This window comes from Nomascus leucogenys, chromosome 5, assembly GCF_006542625.1.
Source record: "Nomascus leucogenys isolate Asia chromosome 5, Asia_NLE_v1, whole genome shotgun sequence".
In the NCBI taxonomy this organism is placed as follows: Eukaryota; Metazoa; Chordata; class Mammalia; order Primates; family Hylobatidae; genus Nomascus; species Nomascus leucogenys.
In genome coordinates, this window is record NC_044385.1 from 69,633,832 (window position 1) to 69,660,839 (window position 27,008).

Consider the following 27,008-nt stretch of genomic DNA (forward strand, 5'->3'; position numbering starts at 1 on the left):
TAAGCAGGAGAAAATTTTATCTTATAATATCAATAAGTAACTCTTAGAATACTCTCAAGATTAATTTTGAGAGGAAACTTACAATCACTAACTTTTATATTAAGTAACAATTCTATAAAAACACAACAGTCTAAATCAATTGAAACCTTAAAGTAAAAATGTTTGCAACATATATGACCTATTTTGTAAAGGGGCAGAATCCACAACAAAGAACCCTAGTAAATCAACAAGAAAAAAAGAAAATGTTTCAACAGATAATAAGTAAAAAACAAAAGGGAAATTTAAAAGAGAAGAAATAGATATGGTAAATTAAGATTTGGAAAAGTTCAAAAAAAGCAAGATATTTTTCACTCATTAGCAAATATTTAAAGAAACAATAATAGTAGTTTTGGTGAGAATTTGAGGACTGGGCTAACAGTATGTGTAGGTAGCATTCAAAAGGTACTTATTGACAGGAGAAAATTTTGCCATTTTTTCTTCATTGGTAAGAAAAAATGATAAACAACTATATATTTGGAATGATATCAAGTTTTTAGGATTAAACACATTTGTTTATACATTTGTAGAAAAAAGAAACTGGAAGGAAATACATCAAGATACCTGTAGTGGTTATTTCTGCATCTTCAAATTACAATTTTTTTCTTATTTATACCTTTGTGTATTCCAATTTTTATAATAAAATTATATTATTAAAACTTTCCTTGGGGCCGGGCACCGTGGCCCATACCTGTAATCCCAGCACTTTCGGAGGCCGAGGCGGGCAGATCACTTGAGGTCAGGAGTTTGAGACCAGCCTGGCCAACATGGGGAAACCCCATCTCTACTAAAAATACAAAAATTAGCTGGGTGTGGGAGCCGGTGCCAGTAATCCCAGCTACTTTGGAGCCTGAGGCAGGAGAATCAGTTGAGCCTTGGAGGCAGAGGATGCAGTGAGCTGAGATTGTTCCACTGCATTCCAGCCTGGGCGACAGAGCAAGATTCTGTCTCAAAAACAAAGCAAACAAACAAAACTTTTGTTGGTACATTCTAGGTTCTTAAAAAAAAAAAAAACTCTTTCATGGAAAATGGAAGAGACAGAATTCATGTTACATATCCCTCTGTGTCCTTACAGGGACGTGCTGAGGATGTATGAAATTTCTTTGTAACAATGTCGTTTTCCCAAGAGCATTATTTAAGAAGAATGGACAGGTCTATGGGAAAATTTAACTTTATATAAAATGATTTTTAGGTCTAAAAAGTCTAGTTCAGCCTGGGAACACTCTTCTAGGAAAAAGGACTGAAAAGAACACAAATCACAACATCATATTAAGGTTATTTTCCTAAGGAAATAACGTGTTTGATATCTGCTCCCCATTCAGTATATCTGTACGTGAAGAAAGTCAATTGAAACTAATGTTCACCAAAGACCACTTTTAGCCACCCATTGTTGACTTGGATGTCAAATGGTAAGCATTTTGTTTGAACAATTAAAAAATCAGAAATAAAATTACTTTTTGATATTAGAATCTAAATGGTCCAAGAATATGATTGTCTTTGGGATTCTTTTTGAGAAATTAATTTTGACATTTCACTCACTTTATAAATAGAAATTTCTCCTTGGATGTTTTCTTAAAATGTTTAGAATTGATGCTAACACACTTTAGGTTATTCATTGCAGCCAACTTTTGACCACAAGCTTTCAAATTCTGGAGTATAAATATCAAAACTTGACCGATAACATTATAGAAAAAAGCTAGTGGAACACCTTTAAAAAAATGTAATGTTGAAAAACAACTCCAATTAATTTAGAAATGGGAGAAGAAAATTATATGAAAAGATTTGGAGTCCTCTAAAGCAAATGATTTATTGAAATATTTTTTTCCCCAGCAAGTATTAATTAAGTACCTTCCATATGTCAGGCATTGTTTCAGGAACTGGAGACACAACTTTGAACAGGACAGACTTGCTTCTTACTTTCTGGAAGCTTACCTCCCAGTGAGGATTGATAGACATAATCAAAAAGTAAAGAAAGAAGTTACTTTCAGATTGTGCTAAGTGCCACTTACAGGGATGTAGGAGAGTTACCTGGGGTGAGAGAGGAGGGACGAAGCTGTTTGGTTGGTTAAGACAGTCTGTCTGAAAAAGAACTTTTGAGTTCAGTTCCTAAAAATAAGGAGCTGGCCTGTGGTGGGAAGATATGGAGGAGGAGATTATAGGCAGAGGGAAGAGAGAGAGCAAAGGCCTGAGGGCAAGAGCAAGCCTAGCATGTTTCAGAACTAAAAGGAGGCCAGTGTGGACAGGGCCTGGTGGGTAAGGGGTACAGTGACAGATGTGAGATCCAACAGGGGGCTTCCAAGGGCCTCCTCATCCCCACTACTCAACTGGATAACTACTGTCTTTTATGCCTATTGACTTTCTGCTTTAACAGTCATTTAAAAGTGTTGAAAAGTGAAAAAGAAAGGTTTAAAAATCTCTGTAAGTAGTTTTAATTTTATTCTGATTGCTAGATATATATAAACATACACATGCACACACACTTACATATACATAAACATATATATACATATATGCATACAAACATATCAGTATGTAAATGCACACTTATATACATATATAAATACATATGTATATATACATATATAAACATAGATACATATGTGAAAACAGACATATACATAACTGGTGCTTTTGAACATTTGACAAGGATTCATACTAGAGAATCAGTGGCATAGAAATCGCAGTATAGGAGGTAAAATTGGATATTAATGTTTGGAAGTACTTCAGACTGCTCAGGAAAAGTTAACCATAGGTGGGTGGAAGCTTTTCCCCAGCTGGAGAAGCTCAGTATGTCAATGAAACCGGAGGTTACTAATAAAAACACATGAATGACATGAACAGGTCTATTCTGAAAATAGCAGAGTTGGAAAATGCTAACATTAGAGACAGAGTCAGTAACAACAATGAAGCCTGCCAGATTGATGTCACTTAAGAGACATGATCTAAATAGAAAGAAACTCAACCCATTGCATGAGGATGCTTATTTTGTTTGAAGAGAAATTTATCTTGCTCAGTGGAATAAGCCAGAAGACTAAACAGGAAAAGACCATTAGGGAAAGATACCTAAAAAGCAAATCAGAACAATATGAAAAAAATAATATCTGAAAGCTACCTATATTAATAAATTTGGTTTGCCTGTTCAGAGTTCTAAAAATGACTTGTGAGGAGAGAGTACAGTGTTTCTTTGTACTCCATTACTCTTTGGGGTAAAACCTGTTTGACAAGGAACTCAGTTCAACATGACTGACAGTATTAATTATGCACCTATATGTGGCTAGCACTGTACTAGGAAGTGTCTCTGCTCATAAACAGCGAAACCTACTAAAGAGAAAAGGCATGATGTTCACACCACCTGGGATGTGGAGTATATCCATTTCACAAAATCCTATCAGCAGAGCAAATAATGGGAACAAATTGACTACAGGCCAGGGTCAAATCCTATGGTAAAAGCAGTAACTGCCTTTGGGTGGGTAGGAGAGAGCATCTCTGAAATTGGCCAGAGCTACCAGGGAAGGCTATTAGAATGAAGTGGGACTTGAGGCTGCCCTTGGAGGAGCTGGTAAAATTTTGATAGGTAGAGAGGCAGAGGAAGGTGTCTCTGAATCATTAACAGCTGAACAAGAGCTGTTCAATCTTACCCAACTGTGAGTCTTGAAATACTGCCCAATTATTAACTAGCAGGTGAAAAGAACAGAAAACAAACCACTAGTGCCACTGCCAGGCTTCCATCTGGCTGTGGTATCATTAGGAGGCCCTTATAGTTCTTGGGCAATAAGAAGGCAGCATCTTTTACTAAATTGACAAAATTAACTTACTAAATAACAAAAGTAATTTTAATTACATCCAGATTTAGCAGGGAAACTAAATAGCAAACATTCAAGTAAATGTCTCTGTTGATAAGAATATAACTAGAAAAACTCTTTTGGAAGTAATTTTGTGATGTCTCAAGAGTAACTAAATGACCATGTCATCTGTTGACCTGGCAACTGACCTTAAATAAATAGTCCAAATGGGAAATAAAAAGTCAAAGATACTAACTGCAGAGTTATTGATACTATCGAAAAACTGGGAACAGCTCAAAGACTACCGACAGAGTAGTCAAAGTAATGGAAATAGATGTGTGATATCATTCACCCATGGAGTTAGTAAAAGTTAAAATTATTTTAAATAGCCTCTGTTGGTGTGAGTGTAAAATGGGTTTAAATTTTATACAGGGCAATTTTGGAAATATCAAAATTTAAAATATGCATTCCTCTGAATCAGCTCCAGAAATGCTGAGAAGGGATCAACAGTTAAAATACTTAATCCACATAGAGGGCTTTACTGACTCCAAAACATCTCCTTATTTCCTTTTTTAAAAATGACATTATCCACAATACATATGATCTTTGAAAGAAAAGGAAGAAAGAAAGATAGATATTATTGCTAGTCTCATTTTCTAATGAGGAAACTAAAGGTCAAAGAGGTAAAGGAATTTAACTTCCCCTAGACCTAAGTTCAGATGCCTGAAAAATCATGATGCAACTGGTTAGAATTTCACAAGGCTAAATACAGTCATCTTGTTTAAGTGAAAATATATCTTTATTTAGACATAGAACCCCATTTCATGGAGCCAAGCCAGTAGGGTCTAGGGAAACAATGGCTGTCCTATTTTTCCCTGGAGATGATAACACTGTTTCTACTACACTTAACAGAGGGGGAAAAGGGGAGAACAAAAAAAATTTTTTGGTCTTCTTGTGTGAAAGAACAAATAAAAATAACTTATGCGCAAATATAAGATACAGTGTGAGTGCTGAAAACGAGGTAAGGATTATGAGAGGTCTATTATTTACATGTGTCGTATATACTTGGAGAGCACGTTTGAATGGGGGAGGTGCGGCATTATTTCACAGCAGGAGAAATAATCATTCTCATCATTTCTAAAAGCCATGCAGCCTTTAGTCAGTTTCACAATAATCAATTAATTAGCCAAAGTAAATATTTAGAATGAGTTAAGGCACAAAGATATGAAATCATGGCATATAAATGAGCTTTAGACATGTAAACTGACTCTTTAGGAGGAGAAATTACTCAAAAGGGAGAAGTGGTATTGCACCAGATGGCTGTGTCTAATAATAACTTCAATGGACAAATGATACTTGTTTAATTATTTATCAAGGAGAATGCCTGCAAAAATTTAGTAAGTTTATAAAACTTTTGGCAAGTACAAGACTGTGTCAGCCAATAATGCATTTTGAGTTTAAAATGCTGCCTCTTGGTGGCTTATTATAATACTTAATCCTAGACCAAGGATTCACCATTTTTCTGTCTCAGTTTCACCATCTATATTAAGAACTGCAAAACCTTTACCCAAATCAAGGAGTTTGGGACTCTTTAGGACTTTACTTTTTATATTAACCCCTGAATCAAATACTTCTTCCTACTTAAACAATTTCCAAAAGTGTACCATCACATCCTAATTGTCTTAATTTTGTCCCATTGCCATTTCCCCCTTAAGTTACCTCCCAATCTATCTGCCTGACTTCTAGACAAATAACTTCAAACAGTTGTCTATAGAAGGTTTCTAGTTTTCTTTTTCATTTCTCATTATTCTCTTTCATTTCTTTCTCCCTCCCTCCCTTCCCTTTTTTGGTTTTGTTTTTGCTTTTTGAAAGAGGGCCAATTTAAAAACAAAATGAAAAATAGCACATCCATTACTATCTGAAGGCACTGGCTACTATGAATCCCTTTTCTTTGTGCAGCCCTTTTGGCTTTTTGCAAGACCTCCCTATGTACCATCTCACCCGTTCCTTATGATATTGTTCAACCTTTAGCCCACCAACCTGCCTTCTATCCCCACAGCTCCACCAAAATGGCCCTTGTGAAGGTCACCAATGACCCCGGCCCCCATTGCAGTCTTTTAACTTTGCCCCTCAGAAGAAATCAATCATGCTGGCTACTACTTGGCTGAATATGTGACTTGGATTCCATAACGTTGCACACTTCTGTTTTTCTTCTAATTTTCTGACTACTCATTTCTTCTCAACCCCCTTTGCTGGCTTATCACCTTCTTCCTAAACTATAACTCCTGGAAGTTTTCAAAGCCTACTGCTGTTCCCTCTATTCTCTTTATGCCATTTCCCTCATGCCCATGCTGCCAATCATGCTGATGAACACAGATCTCTCTGGATGTGATTATCTCTGGCCCACCCATCTCTTACTCCAGACCCATATATCTCTGTGTCTACTCAATATCACCACTTAGATTTCCCACAGGAGCTCCAACCCGGGAAGTACCAATCTGAGTGCATGATTTCTCCCTCTATTTGTTCCTCCTGTGTTTCTCACTTCATAAACCCCATTTACCCAGTTGCTTAAGCTAGTAACTTGGCATTCATCTTGATTCTCTCTCTCTCACTCCCCTGTCATCTAATCCATCACAAAATCCTAAGTCTTCTACCTCAAAATCTTATCCCAATTTGCCCTTATCTCTCCAACTTCACTATCATGCCCCAAGTCAAAGCCCTACTCACCTGGGACCCGCACATGTGTGGCCTCTTAACTGATTCTCTTGCTTCTATTCCTACCCCACTTCCCAAATCCATTCTCTTTTAACATTAAATTCAATCACAGAATCCCTCTGTTTCAGGGAATGAATAAATAAATCACCTTCAATCAATTAATTTTAGAATTAAGATCAAACTCTTTCCCAGGACCTGCAGGGCCTCTAACAACCACTTTGAGCTCTTCACATAACCAGTTCCACCTCAACCATCAAGCTGGTTGTCTAGGACTTCTCCAAGCGAGTCAAGCTCCTTCTGCCTCTGGGGTCCTCTTCTATGCTCTTCTTTCTCCACTTTCCAGAGCTGGCTCCTTCTTATACCTCAGAATCTCAGCTTAAATTTAGTCTCCACAAAGACACTGTTCGTGGTTACCTGAAGATCCATGGTAAGTTCCCCCTTATGGTCTATTATTGCAGCATTATATTATTTCCTTTATAGTAATCATTACCATTTCTAATGATACGTTCATCAGTCAGTTTACTTGTTTACTACCTGTCTCCACAATCAGAATATGAGCTCCATGACAGCAGGAATAACTTTAGGTATTCACAATAAAAGACGGTTAATAAATATGGGAGTGAAGGAGGGATACTACCAAACTATGACATTAAAACTAGTATGAGGCCGAGTGCAGTGGCTCACGCCTGTAATCCCAGCACTTTGGGAGGGCAAGGCAGGTGGATCCCCTGAGGTCAGGAATTCAAGACCAGCCTGGCCAATGTGGTGAAACCCCATCTCTACTAAAAATACAAAAAAAAAAAAAAAATTAGCCAGGCGCAGTGGCAGGTGCCTGTAGTACCAGCTACTCAGGAGGATGAGGCAGGAGAATCATTTGAACCCAGGAGGTGGAAGTTGCAGTGAGCCAAGATGACGCCGTTGCACTCCAGCCTAGGCAACAAGAGCTAAACTCCAGAGGAGGAATGTAATATTAATTCAAATATCCATTTTTTTCTTAAGAATAAAATTTTAGTTTCAATATTTTCTATATATTTTGGTTTCATGTTTATATACGCATGTAAAATCATTAATATGTTTTTCTTTAAAAGCTACTGATTTCCTTATGAATTTGTTTTTTTCATTCGAAGTGTAAAATGAATGGCTCTCCTTAGAAATATTTTGAAGAAGTATGTTTGCTGTGTTCTGTCCTCTGTGTTCAGCCACGAGAAATTGGTGTGAGGCTGCTGGAGTGGGATGGGTGCCTATCCTGACAACTATAAGTCAGTATAAGAAAGTCTGAGGCAAAAGCAGGCAAAGCTCTGCAGGCATTTCTGATATTTTACATTAGTCATTAGAAATAATTCATATAAAAAAGGAAGATGACCAATAGTAAGAGAAAATAATGTGAAGCACTGTATTTTTTAATTGCTGCTCAAAGAGAGTTCATTTTCAGCCAAACCACAATAGTACTTCGCTCCTTTGGCTGGAAGTACAAGTGATTCCAAGAAACTTAAGTATTCTCAGAGCTACCTGCTATGGGTATTTAGGCCTAAGTCCTGATAAAAGGTAATCACAAGCTTTTAAGAAAGGTATTTTTAAATTTCTTCTTTTCAAATTGGAAAGAAAGTGGGCAAATGGTTTGTAGTGTTCTAATAAAATAGATTAAAGGGGCGAGAAATCACAGGCTAAAGATTTTTTATTCAATACATATTTATTGAATACCAATGCATAACAAGAATGGTTCCGGGAGGCATAAGAAACACAAAGATAAATAAAACATAGTTCTTTCCATTAAGAGGCTCATCATTAGGCAGAACATACAGATTAGATAGATGGATGGATGGACTAATGACAGGTGGGTGGATAGATGGATGGGTGAATGGACAAACAGATACAGCATAAAGACAGGATGAATGATTAAGCATGGTCTTCTAGCACAAAGACAGTTACAAGAATTAAAAATGAAACAAGGTATAATTGAGACTCTATGAATGTAAAGAAATGAATGTGGTTCATTAATTTGACCCATATCTCAGTTGCCTTATTGACATGATTTGGATGTGTGTCCCCTCCAAATCTCATGTCGAAATGTGATCTCCAGTGTTGGAGGTGGGGCCTGGTGGGAGGTGTTTGGGTCATGGGAGCTGATTCCTCATGGATGGCCCCTTCCTATGGTAATGAATGAGTTCGCTCTGTTATTCACAGGAGAGTTGGTTGTTTAAAAGATCTTGGCACCACCTCCTCTCTATCTCTCTTGTTCCCTCTCTTGCTATGTGGGCATACCTACTGCTTTCTACCATGATTGTAAGCTTCCTGAGACCTCATCACAAGCCTAGAAGATGTAGGTGCTGTGCTTGTATAGCCTGAAGAACTGTGAGCCAAATGAACATCTTTTCTATATAAACTGCCTAGTCTCAGGGATTCTTTTACAGCAACACATAATGAACTAATACACTTGTGCAATATCAATAGGCTTTTCCTTTAATATCTACAAAATTCTTACTGAGAATGAATGAAAAATGAAGTCTCCTCTTGATCAACCCAAGGTTAGGCTGCTCCTGTATGGCTAGCCAATTTCATTGAGTGAAAATTCAATGGCATCCTGAACTTGGCATGTTCTTCATTAGGCAAGGAAAGGAATAAGCAAGAGTGCCTGGAGAATTTCTCTCAAATCTATCAAAAGCAGAGAAACCAGTCAAGACACATTGTTCTGTAGAACTAAACAAGATAATCTCCAGACCTCTGTCTCCTTGTCCATAATATGAAAGTGCTGTGGCAGCCAATGATGAGCAGCAGCCATAGCTCTGCATTACTACGGGGCCCTGGGCCTCAAACAAGGGCCACGAGGTGACCAAGGACACAAGCAAGCCAAGGCACAGTTGCTGGCATGAACATCCCACCAAGCACACTAAGTTCATGGGAGATGTGATCTGAGAGGTATGTGGCTTTGCCCCATGCAACATGCCATGGAGCTGCCACAGGTCTCCAAAGACAAACAGGCCCTCAAATTCATCAAGAAAAGACCAAGGAGGAGGAAGAGAGAGGAGCTGAGCAACATTCTGGTCATGGCTTCCATGAGGAAAGTGGCTGCCAAGAAGGACGAATTCCTACCCTCCCCGCATAATAAAACCTTTACAGGAAAAAAAAAAAAAAATGCAAGGGCTGGACCAGATCAGTGTTAGCAGAATGATTAGCAAATAGATTTCTTCACATATGAACTGGTGTTGGCTCCTTGGAGTGCTATGTTGCAATGGAAGCACACATTCTACCTCAGTAGCAAGAAAGCCCTCTGATGGACTAGCAACATCTGCCATGAGCACGGGAATAGCGTGACACATTCACTGCTGTGGGGCAGATCCCTAAGGTTTAAAGGAAATGTTATCTCCAGGGCCGGGTGCAGTGGCTTACACCTATAATCCTGGAACTTTGGGAGGTCAAGGCAGGCAGATCACTTAAGCTCAAGAGTTCAAGACCAGCCTGGCAACATGGTGAAACCCCATCTCTACTAAAAATATAAAAATTAGTCAAGTGTGGTGGTATATGTTTGTAGTCACAGTTACTCAGGAGACTGAGGTAGGAGGATCACTTGGATGGCTTGAGCCTGGGAGGTCAAGACTGCAGTGAGCCGAGATTGCACCACTGCACTCCAGCCTGGGCACCAGAGTAAGACTTTGTCTCCAAACAAAACAAAACCAGCATGAGATATTATTATCTAAAGTCCTTTCAAACTCTCAAGTCTTATGATTTCCACTAATATTGAGTTGGTGTGATTATCTTCCTATATAGTGGACAACATATCACAATAAATTCTTAATTATCCATACTTTCGTTATTTTTGCCCCAATGTTGCTTTCATTCTCATGAATGTGATCTGAAGAAACACGGACTTATCCACAAGCATGGAGCCCAGCAGGAAGCTGTTTAAAGCAGAATACTTTGTTTACTCATTCAAAGAAGCCCATGCCACGTAGGCTGCAATGGGCTTAGGCACAGCAAGAGGTTTGCCAAGGGGATGCAGGTGACAAAATATGCATTTCTTGTTCTTTCCTGCTCATATTTCCACAAAGTTTCTTTACAGAACTGTAAATTCAGAAATCAGATAGAGCCATGATGAAAACAATTACAAATAAAAACAAACAATGGCCACTTATTTGAGATTTCAGATAGCATGTACCCCGGTTACCTTTTACTGATAAGAAAATCTCTACTTGTGCTGCTCTTTTCCGAAGATTGCTTGAACTGAGACCATCTAATCTCTAGCATCTAAATTACTATTCATTTTCGTGTTTGTCCTCCGGTACCAGTTACTCAGCAGATGCCACTGCTACGTCAAAAGCCCGGAAATTGGCAGGAAAATGTCCTTCCTTTTCTCACTCCTTGTTTCTTCAAAGCCTAGCAAGATTTGAGTTCCTTACAATGATTCTCCTGCATCACTCACATGGCTGTATGTGTGACTGACTCGGTAGGAGCTCTCTGCATCCATTAAAGACCAGATATACAAACAAACAACATCATCCCCACCAAAAAGATTACCTTTATTTTTTTCTTTTTTGAGACAGAGTTTTGCTCTTATAGCCCAGGCTGGAGGGCAGTGGCACCGTCTCGGCTCACTGCAACCTCTGCCTCCCAGGTTCAAGTGATTCTCCTGTGTCAGCCTCCTGAGTAGCTGGGATTACAGGCACGCATCACCATGCCCGGCTAATTTTTTGTATTTTTAGTAGAGACATGGTTTCACCTTGTTGGCCAGGCTGGTCTTGAACTCCTGACCTCAGGGGATCCACCCACCTCGGCCTCCCAAAGTGCTGGGATTACAGGGGTGAGCCACCAGTCCCGGCCAAGATTATCTTAACCACAGGAGATACTCTTCCTGCAGTTCCTGTTAAAAGTTACCATGTTGCTTTATTCCTTCCAGATATTAACCAGATGTTAGTCATTTTAGCATTGTGCATATTAATGTCTTATGTTCTTGGTTTTTAAGATTTTCCAAGTCTTAGAAAGTCAGAGCTTTAAGGGAGCCTGAATACCCGCCTTTGACAGCGAGGCACCACAAGACCCTTGAAATCTGTGCAACTTGCCCATGGCCACTTCGCCACTGTGTGATAGAGCAGGGTAGGAGCAACACCACCTCTCCAGGGCCCATGGCCCTGTGCTTTCCTCTTGCCATACTGAGTGGCTTTTCCTGCACTTTCATGCCCTTTCCAGTCTTCTCTGGTGGGTGAGGCCTGCTGCACATTGGGTTCCTCTGGTGCCCCTGCAGAATCTCTGGCCTGCCCCTCTCCTGGCGAAGCCCCAGTAAGGATGACATAGAAAATTCAGACAAGGATGAAATCATCATTTTCCTCTATTATTTTTCTAAATTGCCTTTTTCCTACCCATGACTAGGCAGTATTTCCTCACAGCTGGGGATGAACAAATTCAAAAAGATGTTCTCAAATACATGGTTTCCAAGAGAGGCCACTAAGTGTTGAAAGTATAAAATGAACATTTTTGAGTGATTGCACAGTTCATGAAAATGTCTCTGGTTAGAACCTCATCAGCAGTGATTCACTCTGTGCATAGGGTCCCCATGGAGACTGCAGTCACCTCACATTAGGATACTGAGGCTCATTTTTTCTGCTGAGATGGAATAAATGGCTAGGATGTATTAACTGATGGAGGTCACAAGGGGCCCATCCAGTGAAGTGAGGAGTATTTCTTTAAAGATGCCCTTGTGGTCAGAAAGACTTACTGAACTTTAAGACTACCATATTTCTCCTTCCCCTTAAAGAAAAAGAGTCCTTTTGCCCTATAGGCATAAACATTCAGAAGTAAAGCCTCAAGGTCAAAATTATGTCTTCTATGATAGATAGCAAGATAATGTCCCTGTTAAAGAGGAAAATATAGTTTATCAAAGTTCAGTCATGTTTGTCTTGATGCCCAAAACATCTTCTTCAGGATAATAACCAATTAAATGAGATTATATACTGTGTGTCTTAGTCTACAGGGAGCTTCTGTAACAAACACTACAGACTAGGTAGCTTATAAACAACAGAAGCTTATGTTTTGGAGGCTAAGAAATCCAAGACCAAGGTACTTGGAAGATGTGCCATCTGGTGAGGACCCACTTTCTGGTTCATAGATTGCCTCTTTTCATTTCACCTTCACGTGGTGGAAGCAGTGAGGGGGCTCTCTTGGGTCTCATTTAAAAGGGCACTGATCTCACTCATGAAGGCTCTGCCTTTATGACTTAATTACCACCCAAAGTCCCCAATGTCTTAATATCATCACCTTGGGGGTTAGGATTTCAACATATGAATTTGGGGGTATGCAAACATTCAGACCACAGCACAGTGCTTGAGCACAGCGGATACTCAATACACGAGTTTTAATTTGTATATGCAACTATGTTTTAGGTACTTTACAGCTCAGCTACTTTTATTTAAAAATTTTTCAGTTGTAAAATTGCATTGTAAGTAAGACCGCAAAAATGTAGCATCAGACAAGCTTCCCTACCCATTCCAAGGCCAAATGAGGTTTTTTTTGTTTGTTTCTCCACCAGCCAAGAAGCTGGGGTGCTTCAAGGACTCAAACTTTAGTTGCAGTTTCCAGGCCTCATGTTTCAGAAGGTCTAAAATAGGCCCAGAAATCTACTTTCCAGAGGATGCTGAAACAGATGACCTGCAGAAAATACTCTAATATAATTGACTCTTGAACAACATGTGTTTGAACTTTGAAGGTCCACTTATCACCGATTTTCTTCAATAAAATTATACTAAGTATGCCTGCCTCTCCTGCCTCCCCTTCCACCTCCTTCATCTCTTCCACCTCTGACACCTGAGACAGCAAGATCAACTTTGCCTTTTCCTCCTTCTCCTCAGCCTACTCAACGTGAAGACGAGGAGCATGGAGACCTTTATGATGATCCACTTCTGCTTGATGAATAGTAAATGTATTTTCCCTTATCATTTCTTCTTTTTTTTTTTTTTTTTTTTTTTGAGACAGGGTCTCTGTCACCCAGGCTGGAGAACACTAGCACGATCATGGCTCGCTGTAGCCTCCATCTCCCAGGCTCAAGCGATTCACCTGCCTCAGCCTCCTGAGTAGCTGGGACTACAGGTGCATGCCGCCATGCCCCACTATTTTTTTTTTTTTTTTCAGAGGCGGGGTTTTACCACCATGTTGGTTAGACTGATTTCAAACTCCTGGACTCAAGCGATCCGCCTGTCTCGGCCTCCCAAAGTGCTGGGATTTTAGGCATGAGCCACTGGGCCCAGCCCCTTCCTTATCATTTCTTAATAACATTTATTTTTCTTCTAGCTTACTTTACTGTGAGAATATAGCATATAATACACATAAATATAAAATATATGTTAATCAACTGTTTACGTTATTATAAGGCTTTTGGACAACATCAGGCTACTGGTAGTTAAGTCTTGGGGGAGTCAAAACTTATCTGTAGGTTTTTTACTGTGTAGGGGTCAGCAGCCCTAACTCTGGCTTTGTCCAAGGGTCAGCTACAGTGTCACAGAGCTATGATTTTTGGGTGTGCATTGGGGACGTGTGGGTGCTTCCACATGGCTTGTAGAGAATAGTTGTCACTTCACCTCGAATAGGAGAAGTCAGGACAAGGGGATCATTTTCTACAGGGGCCAAGTCTCCTCTTTTCATTCCCTTAAAATAGGAAGTCATCCAAGGTCACTCTTCTCCCCTTCCCCATGCCTTCCTCAACTGCTCTCCAATGAGGGTAACACAAACTAACACACTTGATCCCTATAATATGTACCACACTTCAACGATTCTAGAAAAGGCAACAATTCTCTGATGATGGTTATCCTCTCCTTCTTTACAGACAGAGAAGTTAACTAACTTGCCCAAGTTTACACAGCTAAGGGAACAAGCCTGGATTCAAACCTAAGACCTCAGGCTCTAAAGCCACCATCTGCCTCTTGCAGAGACAGTTCCTCAATGTTGAAGGAAAAATTTTTTCTCCTGAAAAGACCACAGAAAGGATCCCCACATACTGCTGTAATAGGCTAACGCCCCTCTGTCCTTGCACTTTCCCACCTTTCCAACCCTCTGCTTGCCATCCTCAGCTCTGCCCATCCAGCCACCCCTCCACTTTCTTGCCCCATCAGCCCACCCCTTTTTTCACGGCTCCACCCCCACTCTGGTAGGAGTGTGTAGTCCAGCTCTGAAATTACTCTCCTGAAAATGCTCATGCCTTCTTTGTGCCCTTGTCCTTTCATTCTTGCCACCTGTTAAAATCCAACCTTGGATAAACCCACAGAGAACTTCCTTCTCTGTGCCTGCCTACTGGGAGGACACAACAGTGCTGGAGAAAACCATGCAGGGCTCTCAACGAGTGTCCAGACATCTTATCGTATTTTTCTGGCCAGCTTCCTGTCTCTCCCCCAGTGAAACCGTCAAGGGTTCTCCCTTCTCTTCCAACCTTCCATTCCTCATCAGCCCACTTATCCTCAGCAGATGACCTTGCCTGTCCTTTTCTGAGAAATGGAATCCATTAGCCAGGAACTCCCTCCACCTGAGTTACCAAATCAGCAATCCCACCTGGGATTCCTGCAGTCTGGACTTCCCATGCAGGATATACGTAGGTTGACTCAAGTTCATCTCATTTGTGTTAAACATTAAAAATTCCAAGTTTCTGTTTTCTTTGAGAGAGTGTTACTTGCTTTCAGACTGCAATGTATATATTCTCTCCCACACTGATGATCACTTTTTGGTTATTGTCATAAACCTGAGTGCATGACCACCATGGTGTTATTCATAGAAGTCTACTTTATGTTACTAAGTTGTTCCTGGTTCAACTTTAGTACAATATCTAGATCACAGGACCCAGGTTCGAAAATGGAAATCTGCAGCATTCAAGGACAACAAAAAGTGATGTGCATAATAATTAGATAATTGAAATCTTTAAATTTCAATGTAATACAAATAAATCTCTATGATTCTCCCCTACCCCCACCACCAATGATGTATTTCCACCCAAGGTATTTATTTTTAAAAACAAAAGTGTAAAGATAGAGCTGGCCTAAGGCAAAAAACATAGGAGGTTTTGCTTTAATCATTTTCCCTCAAATCCTGATACAGTGGAAACAGTTTAGGCAGATAGACCTGGTTATCAATTCCAGCACTGTTTCCTTCCAGCTGAGTAGCCTTGGGTGAGTTAACTCACATCACCTAAACTCAGTTCTCTCATCTATAAAATGGGGTTAATAATATTTAGCTAGCAGAGGATTCAATGATGCGAGATGTTTAGAGTATTTGGCACATATTAAGTGCCAAATAATTATAGGTTTTATTACTATTCTTTTTAGTATGCCTAGTAAAGTCACTCATATTATAGCCTCAGATTTTTAACTTCTTATATCCCTAGGGAATACGTACATTCACTTTAAAAAGACTTTGTCTGTAAACTTCTGCTTCTAGCCACCAGGAAGTAACAAGGATAGAATTTATTCTCCTACTTTAAACAACTCAAAAATCAAACAAAATATATGAAATGACGGTTTTCAGATACTGTACAACAAGAGGTGCAGGACACTGATCATTGAGAGAGGGGAAATAAATGAAGTGAAACTTATGATAGTCGCAGCCACTGTCTAGAAATTTTCCAGGGCTTAATGCAAGGAAGAGAAACCAGAACAGAGCCTGAAGTCTGTTTGAATTTGACATCTGGGGAGACCAATGCCCCTGGAAATTTCAGGGCAGAGTACAAGAGAGGAAGGAGCCAATCAGAGAGAGAGAATTTTGGAGATCTTCAGAGGTCCCCTCAGAGTCTGTGGCTGCATGTTGATCGGGAAAGGCTGAGAGGGAAGTGCGAAGGCTGGGGCAAAAGCCATAGATGGAACCTTTCTGAAGCTCACAAAGGACAGGGAGTAGCTCAAGTTCCCGAGATCCAGAGAGAAGAAACCTTGCAATATACCAATAAAGAGTTCCCAGAAGTGTTTTGCCTCAGAAATGGGACGAAATTATCTCCAGTCTAAAGGCTGCTTAGATCCATTAACCCAAGTATAAAATCAAAGCCTTGAGAGAATCAAACTGTTTCCAAGGAACTTGACTGCACCTGAAAAAAAAAAAATCTTAAAAATATTTTAGGAAGACAAAAAAGGAAAGATAAAGAAAAAATCCAGCACCTGACAACATAAAATTCACATCTGGCAACCAATAATAAATTAGTAGGCATGCAAAGAAACAGAAAAATAAGACCTATCATAAGGATAAAAATCAATGAAGAAAGAGATTCAGAAATGTCACAGATAATAGAATCAGCAGATAAGTACAGTAAAACAGCTATTATAAATATACTCCATCTGTGCAAGAAGGTAGATGAAAGCATAACCATGATAAAGACAGGGAAGATACATTTTTAAAAAAGAAGGAATCTGAAAATATAATGCTCAATTATGAGAAATAAATCATGGATGTCAAGAGGTCTGGAGGTCATAGTTACTCTTCATATCTAACTGATTGCAGATATAAAATCTATAGTTTAGATAGTCTAAGGACCAAGTGTAAAAGTGACTTTTCCAGGTATTATGCATTTTATCTAATTATTTATATAAATGAACCAAATTACATAGTCATTCAAATATGTAGTTATCAAGCACCCAGCTTTAATGACAGAGGAAATACAAAGATGATTAGCTGCAGTTCTTTCCCATAGAAGAAGTCCAGCACAGTCTATTAGAGAGATGATAGAATAATTATATTAGCACATACATGACATGTGCTTACAATTCAAGAATGCAGTATGTAACACACTGTAAACTATAAGGCAGGCTGCAGAATAATAAAAGGAAATAAAAGCGAACAATGGATGTGGAAGAGAAGTCCCCTATGCAATTAATCCATAGTTACAAATAAAAGACTTTGACATTAACCCAATGCAAAAATCCAATATACAATAATTTACATGCATGCACACACATATATTCACACACTTACATCAGTATAGGAACACTCAAACTCATTTTAATATGGGAATTTGTCTGGCTTTTCTTTCTATTCTCTGCTGAATTCGAATGTCCACTCTGAGCAGAGGATACAATTTCCTAGTGTGGGATGCAAATATTTTCCCTCAGCTCATCGGGCTGTTAAAGATACTGAAGCTTCTCTACTCCAGAGGAAATCAAGAAAATTAGCGAATGTATGTATTTGTGATATATACATACATATAAAAATTATATATTGTGGAGTATATATTTAATACATGTACATATGTCAATATACATGCAATTATTTAAAAATATTTTCTCTAATTTAGTCTAGTGAGTAAGAATGCGGCCGGCATAGTTCAAAAGGCTAATGAGTAGTACATATATCAGAGTACAACAGAGCAAATAAAGATTAAGCTAATCAAGGGTGCAAACTAGAATAAAATTTAAATATATTATGTATTTGTTGTAGTATACACAGGATGAAAAAATTTTACATTAATAATTCAGAAGAGGTCAATCTAATACTAAGCAAGTAAATTTATCTTATTCATTCCATGGAATAGAAAAGTGACTATATTATATTAAGCATTTAACAAGAAGTTTGTAACATCTCTAGCCAACAAGGATATAGGCTTTTGTCATTTGTGGAGAGTTATTTGAGAACAATCTTTGATGTGCTTTAAGTGATGTCAATTACCTTATATAGTACATGGGATAGGCCAAAGCAAATCTTTTTTGGAAACAGATTTTACACATTCTCTTATCTCTAGAAATACTGTAGATAGGCTGAGTGCAGTGGCTCACACCTACCTACCACTTTGGGAGGCCGAGGCAGGCAGATTGCTTGATCAAGCCCAGGAGTTAGAGCCCAGCCTGGGCAACATGGTGTGAATTCCCATCTTTTCTAAAAATACAAAAAATAAGCTGGCACACACCTGTGGTCCCAGCTACTCGAGAAGCTGAGGTGGAGAATCACCTGAGCCCGGGAAGTTGAAGCTGTAGTGAGCTGTGATTATGCCACTGCACTCTGGCCTGGATGACAGAGTAAAATCTTGTCTCAAAAAAAAAAAAAGAAAGAAAGAAAAAGAAAAAGAAACAAACAAAAGCAATATTGTAGATACACACACATCAGCTTAGCACTAGAATGCAAGTTCCAGGAGAGCATGTGTAGCACCTATGGCAGTGCCTGCACGTGGCAGGTGCTCCATATTCCAGTCCCATTGGATATATCTAGGCGATCTACCTCTGCCCCATCTACCTGTGCCATCCCTTTTTGGACAGCAGCCTTCTAGATATAAACCTAGCCTCCCCTCTTGCCATTCTTCAATGCAGTCTCTATAAAACAAGTCAGATACTTTTTTGTCAGGAGAAATAAAGAAACAAAAAACATGAGTCAGAGGTCACTTATCTCCTTAAAACTTCAGTAGTTTGCACTTCAAATAAAGTCTGTACTCCAAGCTTTGGAAGGCGTGGTCTGGCTCCAGCGTATCCCACCAGACTTGTGTTAAGCACCAACCTGCCAATCCCACTCCGTCCCAACCACCACCTCTGGCCCACATACACCCACTTTTCTCTTCTTTGAAGGGGCTAAGCTCCTTTCATCTCAGGTCTTTGAACAGGACATTTTCTGCTTTTAGAACTTTCTCATCTTTTCGAATCCTCCATTTCTTTCTGCTCTTCCCTCCTGCTAACTAGATATGTCTAATTTATCCTTCAGGTCTTAGTTTGAATATTACTACTTTACAGGAACATTTTCTGAAGCTTCTCCAATACCTCCAAACAAAGTTAGGCTCCCAATTCCTCTTTATAACATCCCACAATTATAATTAGTCATTTGTATAATTATTTGATAACATCTTCTTTAGAGATACGTGTTCTCCATAAGAGCATCACTGGTCAGTCATGCCAATTGCTGTTCCTCTAGTGCCTTGTAAAAAATGCTGTAATACTGTGGTGAGTAAATAAGTATACCAATGTACTGTCCTAATGTCCTGGGGAAGAAAGGGTAAGTAACTGCACAGGGTGTAACAGAACTGTCACAAGTACATGAAATCAGGTACATAAATTGTGAAACATAAGTCAAGGGCCTATTTGTTTTCTGACACTTGATAGTGAGAAATCTTTCAACAAGATGGAAAATAAAAACAAAAGAGAACTCTGAGCATCGTCCTTTAGAGACCCCCACTGGTACCCGCCAGGCTGTCTGTATCCCCTTCATCATGCCTGTGTCAGAGAATGCCACCATTAATATCTGAAGGGACTAAAGAAAGAAACTTTGCTGGTATGAGTATGATTTTCATTTCAAAAACAAGCATGTGGGGTGGTTTATCAACAGATAGTCCTGAGTGTATTTGTAAGCTGAAGAGACAGTTTCAGGCAGGATTTCCAGATTCTATTTTTTATCTCTGACCACTTCTCTCATTTCAATCTTGGAGCCCTGCAATAGTAGGAATGTAGTGGGACACAAGAGAGGGATCTGGAGACCTGGCTGCAGGGTAGGCTGAAACCTGAAGGAGTATCTGAGAGTTTCTTCCTAATTTCACGGCAGAAGTGTGTCTGGGTGTTATGGTCCCCAGGGCATCAACAACCATCCCTATGTTGTGGCCACCAAAGCCACATCTCCATCAGGCCTTCCTTCCTGCATGCCAGGCCCATAAATCTCCCTGCTCACCACAGGTTTTCTTTCAACAGGTTCCTCAAACTCAACATATCCAAAAGGAAACGAGCCATCTTACCCACCCTTCTCTTTCAGCCTTCCCCACTTTCTAAGCAAATGGCTCTATGGTTAACCCAGCTTGCAAGTCTAGAAGCCTAGGAGTCACTGTTGATTCTTCACTCTCCTTATGTTCCACGTGGTCTTAGTCATCCATTCCTGTGGTTTCTACAGTGAAATGTCTCACGAGTCCCTTCAGATCACTCCATCTCTACTGCTCAGGATAATCGCTGGCATTACTGCCATCACTGTCTCTTATCTGGGTAACTCATGTCTGGTTGCCAACCTTTCCACACCCCCATCAGTCCTCTATAGGGGTTACAAACATGTTCTGTAAAAATATAATTCTGATCCTGCTACTCCCCTGCTTAACTCTCTTCAGTGACATCCTATAGCACCCTTTATCTATTAGTAGCATAACCACTTATCATGTTGATTTGTATTTGTGTATTTACTCTTTTCTGTTTCTCCCACCACTCTAAAGCATGACAGTAAGGTCTATGTCCTGTATTCCCAGTATTTAGCATAACATCTGGCTCAATAAATCTCAGTTAAAAGAGTGATGCTTGAGGAGATGAAAGGATTTAACAAATCCCTCTTCATATCTGGGCATATTAAAGAGGATAAAGGTGTTCCTGTGAGGATTAAACAACCCAAGAAGGAAATTAGAAAAAAGTACTCTGAGGAAGCAGAGAAGAATGAAAATAAGTGGAAACACCAGTGAATGGGAGAGGGTAATGAAAGGGACAGAGAAGGACTTGTAACCTATCTTAGCGTTCCATGAGTGAGAAAGCTAAGTTCTTCTCAGAATGGCAGGAAACAGAAGCAGTGATAGTGAACCCAGAGATTCTGAAAAAGAAACAGCAAGGTACGAGCCAAGGAACACTTAAGGGTGCTGACAGAGCCTTACAAGTGTGAAGAAGTCTTTTGTTGGCTCCAAATTAGTCACTGATAAAGGATGTGGCTCTATGTAGTTAATTGGCAAGTATGTTGTCTTTTTTTTTTTATTTTTTTGAGACAGAGTCTCACTCTGTCACCCAGGCTGGAGTGCAGTGGTGCCATCTCAGCTCACTGCAAGCTCTGCATCCTGAGTTCACGCCATTCTCCTGCCTCAGCCTCCTGAGTAGCTGGGACTACAGGTGCCTGCCACCACACCCAGCTAATTTTTTTGTATTTTTAGCAGAGATGGGGTTTCACCGTGTTAGCCAGGATGGTCTCGATCTCCTGACTTCTTGATCTGCCCACCTCAGCCTCCCAAAGTGCTGGGATTACAGGCGTGAGCTACCGCACCCAGCCAAGTATGATGTCTTTTTGGAACATGTGTTTAAAATACCACAAATGGCATGCTAAGAAGCTTGGAGTAAAAGATGTGTATCACCCCAGGGTCAATAACGGCTAAAGAAATATTGTTGACAATAGGAAAGGAGATTTCAAAAAGTTTATAGAAAAGCAAGGTATTATCTCATGGCCAGAGAATATCCAGAAAGCACTACTAGTTCCCATGCAGGCCTGGGCAAGAAACTTAAAACCTGGGTACTCAGCTCCTGCTTTTCAGCTCTCCTTCCAGTTGATGATTATAACTTTGGAAAAGAAATTAGGTTATACAGGAAGAGAGCAGCTGGTCACACAAGAGGTGCCAAAGCTCAGGATTTGACGTTCTAGATTTCAACTTGTGACACCAGAGGTGGGGCCTTCTGAAAAGGGACAACATGTGCCACAGAAAACTGAGAAGAAGGTTTCAGGCAACACCTGACCACAAGAGAGTTATTTTGAAATTTGAGATTAGGGAGTGACACTGTTCAGCACAAACATAAACAAACAAAATTGTAAACTAGATCATGCAGAGGATATCATATGAGGCATAGAAGGATGGATGGTAGTGGAGAAGGATCTCCACAGTGAATATTCTAGCGTCTCATGAGAGGCTCACAGGTTTGTTTTTTAATTAATGTTTAAATTTTACTTTAAGTTCCAGGATACATATACAGAATGTGCAGGTTTGTTACATAGGTATACATGTGCCATGGTGGTTTGCTGTACCTATCAACTCATCATCTAGGTTTTAAGCCCCACATGCATTAGGTATTTGTCCTAATGCAGGCATTTTTTAAAGGCTAAATTAGGTTAGGAATTCTACATAGTAGATCCCACTCTTTGAGAACTACTTATTGCACATTAGCATGGTAAAGGCCTTGGGAAAACCTACAAAGAAAGCAATTTATCTGTGTTTAACCCAGAGTTTGCCACCATTGTTAGGCCACCTAAGCATAACACTTATGCGATCTCCACTCTGCCTTACAACAACAGTGAAACATGAATGTTCCAACAGACCAGTTAAAAAAACCTACATCTACACCAATGCACAAAGTGTTGACAACAAAAACAAATCAAAGGCAACAAAAAACTTCACAAAACCAAAACGAAGTATGGGGAATAAAACAAACAAGAAACAATAATGGAGGTAAGTATCATCTCACAGAATAGCCGGGACTTTGGAGTATGGGATTTAGGACTGGGGTATAACAGTATAATGGTATATTTGGGATAAAAGGAACAAATTCAGTGTAATGATCTCAAGTAGCACTTCCTGTGAAGAAGGTAAACAGAGAAGTTCATAAAGGTGGGAGCAGAATCACAGTGTGGGGAACATTTGGTGATGATGAAAGGGGAGAGAAGTGGAAGAGCCGTTGCTGTGGAAGTGCACGACAGCACATCTGAAAGGTGTGCTACCACAGTCATGATGGATTTGATTTCCTGGGAAATTCTTTTGATAAAATCAGAGGATATAAAAATTTTATGCCTTGCTTTGCTGATAATTTTAATCTCTCAATAAATTGAAGAAGCAATGAGGAAAGGGATTTAGTGTCAGTTTAATTTCAACAAATACGGGAAGAGTGTTTGGTCATTTAGAAATATCAGAAACTTTGGGAGAAAGCCAAGTACTCATAAAATCCAGCCTCTCCATAATCCTGTCAGAAATGTTTTAAAGAGGATTTCTTGGAAGGAAGGTTACACTAAATAATCTTTAAGTCCCTTATGAAACATTAAATGCTGCCTCTAACGTTCTGCATTCACAGGGAAGAACTCCAGAGGTGGCCAGCATGACACATGAGCAAGCAGTGGCATCTGTGGCTCTATGGCTACGTGGAGAAGAAACAATAGTGCTGCACACCAGCTACAGTAAAAAGGGCATCAGATATGTCATGTAAACATACCATAGAACCAGAAGAACTGAAACAATGTGGTCTTGGAATAAAAATAGATAAATCAGTAGTAAAGAATAGATACTTCAGAAATAGATAAAAATATGCATAAGAATTTAATTTCCAATAAAAGGCAGAATTAAGTCACTGGGGGCATGGAAAATAGGGAATATAACAACTTCCAGAGTGGGCAAACCTTTCTGCATTTAGAAATGGAATAAAGAACTCAAAATGAAAAATTAAATATAAAAACCATAAAAAAGAACCAACATTAGGAGGCAAAACATGGACTAGATAAATATTTTTAGGAAATATGAAGTCCAAGGATTAAAAGGTTTAACAAATGCCCAAATATAAACAACAACAAAAAAATTACCAGGAACCCTATTTGATAAATGGATACAGTGTGAGAATAATTATTTACAAAAGAGAAAATATGAATAGAAAATGAAAGACAATAAGGAAATAAACAAGGGTAGTTATAGAATAATTTAAGATAAAATAATAGGATGCCATTTTTGCATATCAAATTAGTAAATATTAAGTCCATATATATGGTTTGGGAATTAATTGACCAGTACTTAACAAGAAACTTGAAAATCCTCATTTCTTTTGACCTACTAGTTCCACATGTAGGAGTCTATCCAATGGAAATAATTCTAACAGCTAAAAAGCCCCATGCATAAAAATGTCCACTGCAATGTTTTAAAGCAAAATATTATTTGCTTTAAAAAAAGCAGAAAGGAGAAAGGAAGAAATAAGAACACAGGAGTAAGAAGAATATGTAATGTATGCTTACCATATGGAGGTTATATAAATTATCCCATTTAAATCTCACAGCAGTTCCATGAAGTAGATATGATCACCATTTTATAGAAAAGGTAAGATGTTTTTGCGTGCTCAGGGAGACTAAGTTCTTAAAAGAAACTTGGCTAGTAACAGTGAAAAAATGGAAACAGCCTAAATGTAAATAGTAGAATGGTTAAGTAATCTGGAGATTTGATGAATTATTTTTAAATTTTTAATATAAAAGAATACAATGGAAAAATAGTTTAGGATAAGATGTTAAAAATGCATAATAGAAAATGTTATATTCAGTATGATTGAAATACACAGAAAAAAGACTGGAATAAAATAAATAAACACTAACCAAACACAACAGAACCTGACCCTGAGATTGTATCAAGGAATGTAGTTGGCTGGTGGCCCTGAGAACAAAGCAAAGTGCAGTTAAGTTATCGGGCTGTGTAAATGATGAAGGGAAGCCCAGAAAGACCCTGAAAGGCTCAAAAACAGTTTAAGCAATTTGGCTAACACAGGAGATAGAAAAAGTAATTCGGGGCAGATGCGGTACATCTTCTATAACGAGTAGGGCTGTAATTCTTTTCATGGCAAGTTGCTGGGAAAATCATAAATTGGTCACGGTTAAAATGTCAGAAGACTCAAAATCACAAGAAAAAAATAATGAATTATGAAGGTTTTGGCTTACTCTAGAAGTCATACAACGTTTTCTGAGAGAAGTAGGAGGTGAGACAAGAGTAAGTAACTTCTGCTCTCTGAATATTTCAATTAGGCAGCTGGGGAAACGTGGGTGGAAAAACAGAAACCTTTACTTTCAAGTTATTAGAAGAAAGTATCTGTCTAGGTAAGCTTTAGGGAAAAGGGGCCTGGGATAAACACATGTTCAAGCCATAGAAAATGTCATTTATGTACACCTACCTCCCTAGAGCAGACTAATCTTCAATTGTATGAATTTGATAGCATTTTGAAGAACTTAATAAATATCCTAAATATAATGTTTTAAAACTCAGCCTTTGTATTTCCTTTGTCTCCTACTTTCCCTGGTCTCTTATCCATTTTCATATTCTTTCTTGTTATATTAAAAAAGAAACCATATATATTATATATGTGTATACACATATACACATACATACATGTACACACACACACACACACATATATAACTATAATTAATTTGGAATTTTTAATTTATGGCCACGATTGACCAAAAAGAAACACAACAAAAAACAAATGCTGGGTCAACTCAGCATAAAGTGCACAGGTATGTGGGAGTGGAACTTAGCAACATTCCAAAAGCGATTGGTTTCTATTTAATGAACACCAGCTACCCTCACCTACCTTGATGGCCAAAAAGTGAATTTTTCTTCTGCCACTGTAACAATGACTACTGCGTAATACCTGGTTGTCACCTCTCCACTATAAATTCTGAGGGCAGACCATGCTTGTCTTGTTTACTGTGGGAGCCCTTGCACCAGACAGCGGCTCAATGAATATTTGTTGAATGAATGAATGAGTGAGTGAATATACAAATCCTACTCATCTCTCCAGACTTAGCTCAAGCCCCACCTTCCTGATAACATCTTTCCTCAAAGCCCCAGTGACCGATCTGATTATTACATCACCAGTCTGCACCACTACTTAACACATCTGACTCTACACATCGTTTTTATCATTGTTTTTCAGGTGTTGGTGTTTTGTTTTGTTTTTTTTTTTTTTTTCAATTTAGAGAGAAAGGCTCTTCAAAGACACTTATATACATATATATTTATTCTATTTCTCAAAGCACTTTTTACAGGACACATGTAAAATCCTCAGCAAACACCTGTTAAATTCAATGATTAAATCTTTTAGATGGCTTTTGACTTTGTGATATTTCTAAACATTTTCTCTACTGAATGCATGCATTGTATTAGGATTCCACCAAGTGGTGGACAGAAATCAGGGAATTTAGTGTCAGCTGAGCTGCGTTTATAGCTCTGCCACTTCAATGCTGGAAAAAGTCACCGAAACTCTGCTCTTCTGTTTCTCTATTTGTAAAACGGAAACGTTAACAAGAGCAATAACACAAAGAAATATCTACCTATCATAAAGGGAAGACAGTGCAATCAAATGGGATAACGTAGGTGAATGAGTTTTACAAATTGGAAAGCAAATAGTAGCCATTCTATTTACCAATTTTAAAAAATGCAATTTATGTTGCAAGACTGCATATAGCAGTAACAGTTAATGTGGCTTTTTCTGAGAACAGCTATTAGGCAGAAGAGAAAGGTGATGAGGAAAAGAATCTCAAGTACAACTTGCCAAACATGCCCCAGTCATAAATAAAAGACCGTGTCCAACACTCGCGGTACGGAGAGATTACCAGGCACCTGTCACCTATACCCTTCGGCACTGCTGCAAGCATCTCTGAAACCAGGAGAAAGCTTACCAGACACGAGCTGCTGTCCAGGCAACCCCACGGGAACCATGCCCAGGTTATTCATGGCTGTAGCCCAGGCTGTGGGATCTGTCACGGACATGTTGAGCTGGGTCGTGTCTATCGCTATACTCCCCAAACCATCAGCTGCTGTGGGGAAAACAAGTCATGATTTAGAGTCCATAGGCAAGGGTGTTTGTTTTAAAGAAAATCACATTTCTAGAGATGTGAGGCTTCATTTGGCACATTCCCAAACTACAAAAAAAATAAAGAACTATAATCTAAAGCAATGTTTTCTCTAGACATAAACACAAAGTGTTTCCAAATACTTTCTGGGAGAAAACTTAATGACATGTAGTTTATATTATACACAGCATGCTATTGAGGAGGTACCCCTGGAAAAAAATTGAAGAATTGTTTCCT

General features: G+C 39.0%; 1 protein-coding gene across 3 annotated transcripts in view; it reads right to left on the minus strand.

Annotated features, from left to right (window-relative positions):
* ENOX1 (ecto-NOX disulfide-thiol exchanger 1) overlaps positions 1 to 27,008 on the minus strand; it is a 597,960-nt gene that overhangs the window by 182,377 nt on the left and 388,575 nt on the right. For 2 of the 3 annotated variants that reach the window (XM_030813340.1, XM_030813341.1), the window contains one exon: positions 26,598 to 26,735. In XM_030813340.1, the coding sequence (XP_030669200.1) occupies positions 26,598 to 26,735 (138 nt within the window). The remainder of the gene's footprint in view (positions 1 to 26,597; positions 26,736 to 27,008) is intronic. The other variant, XM_030813342.1, reaches the window with a different exon arrangement.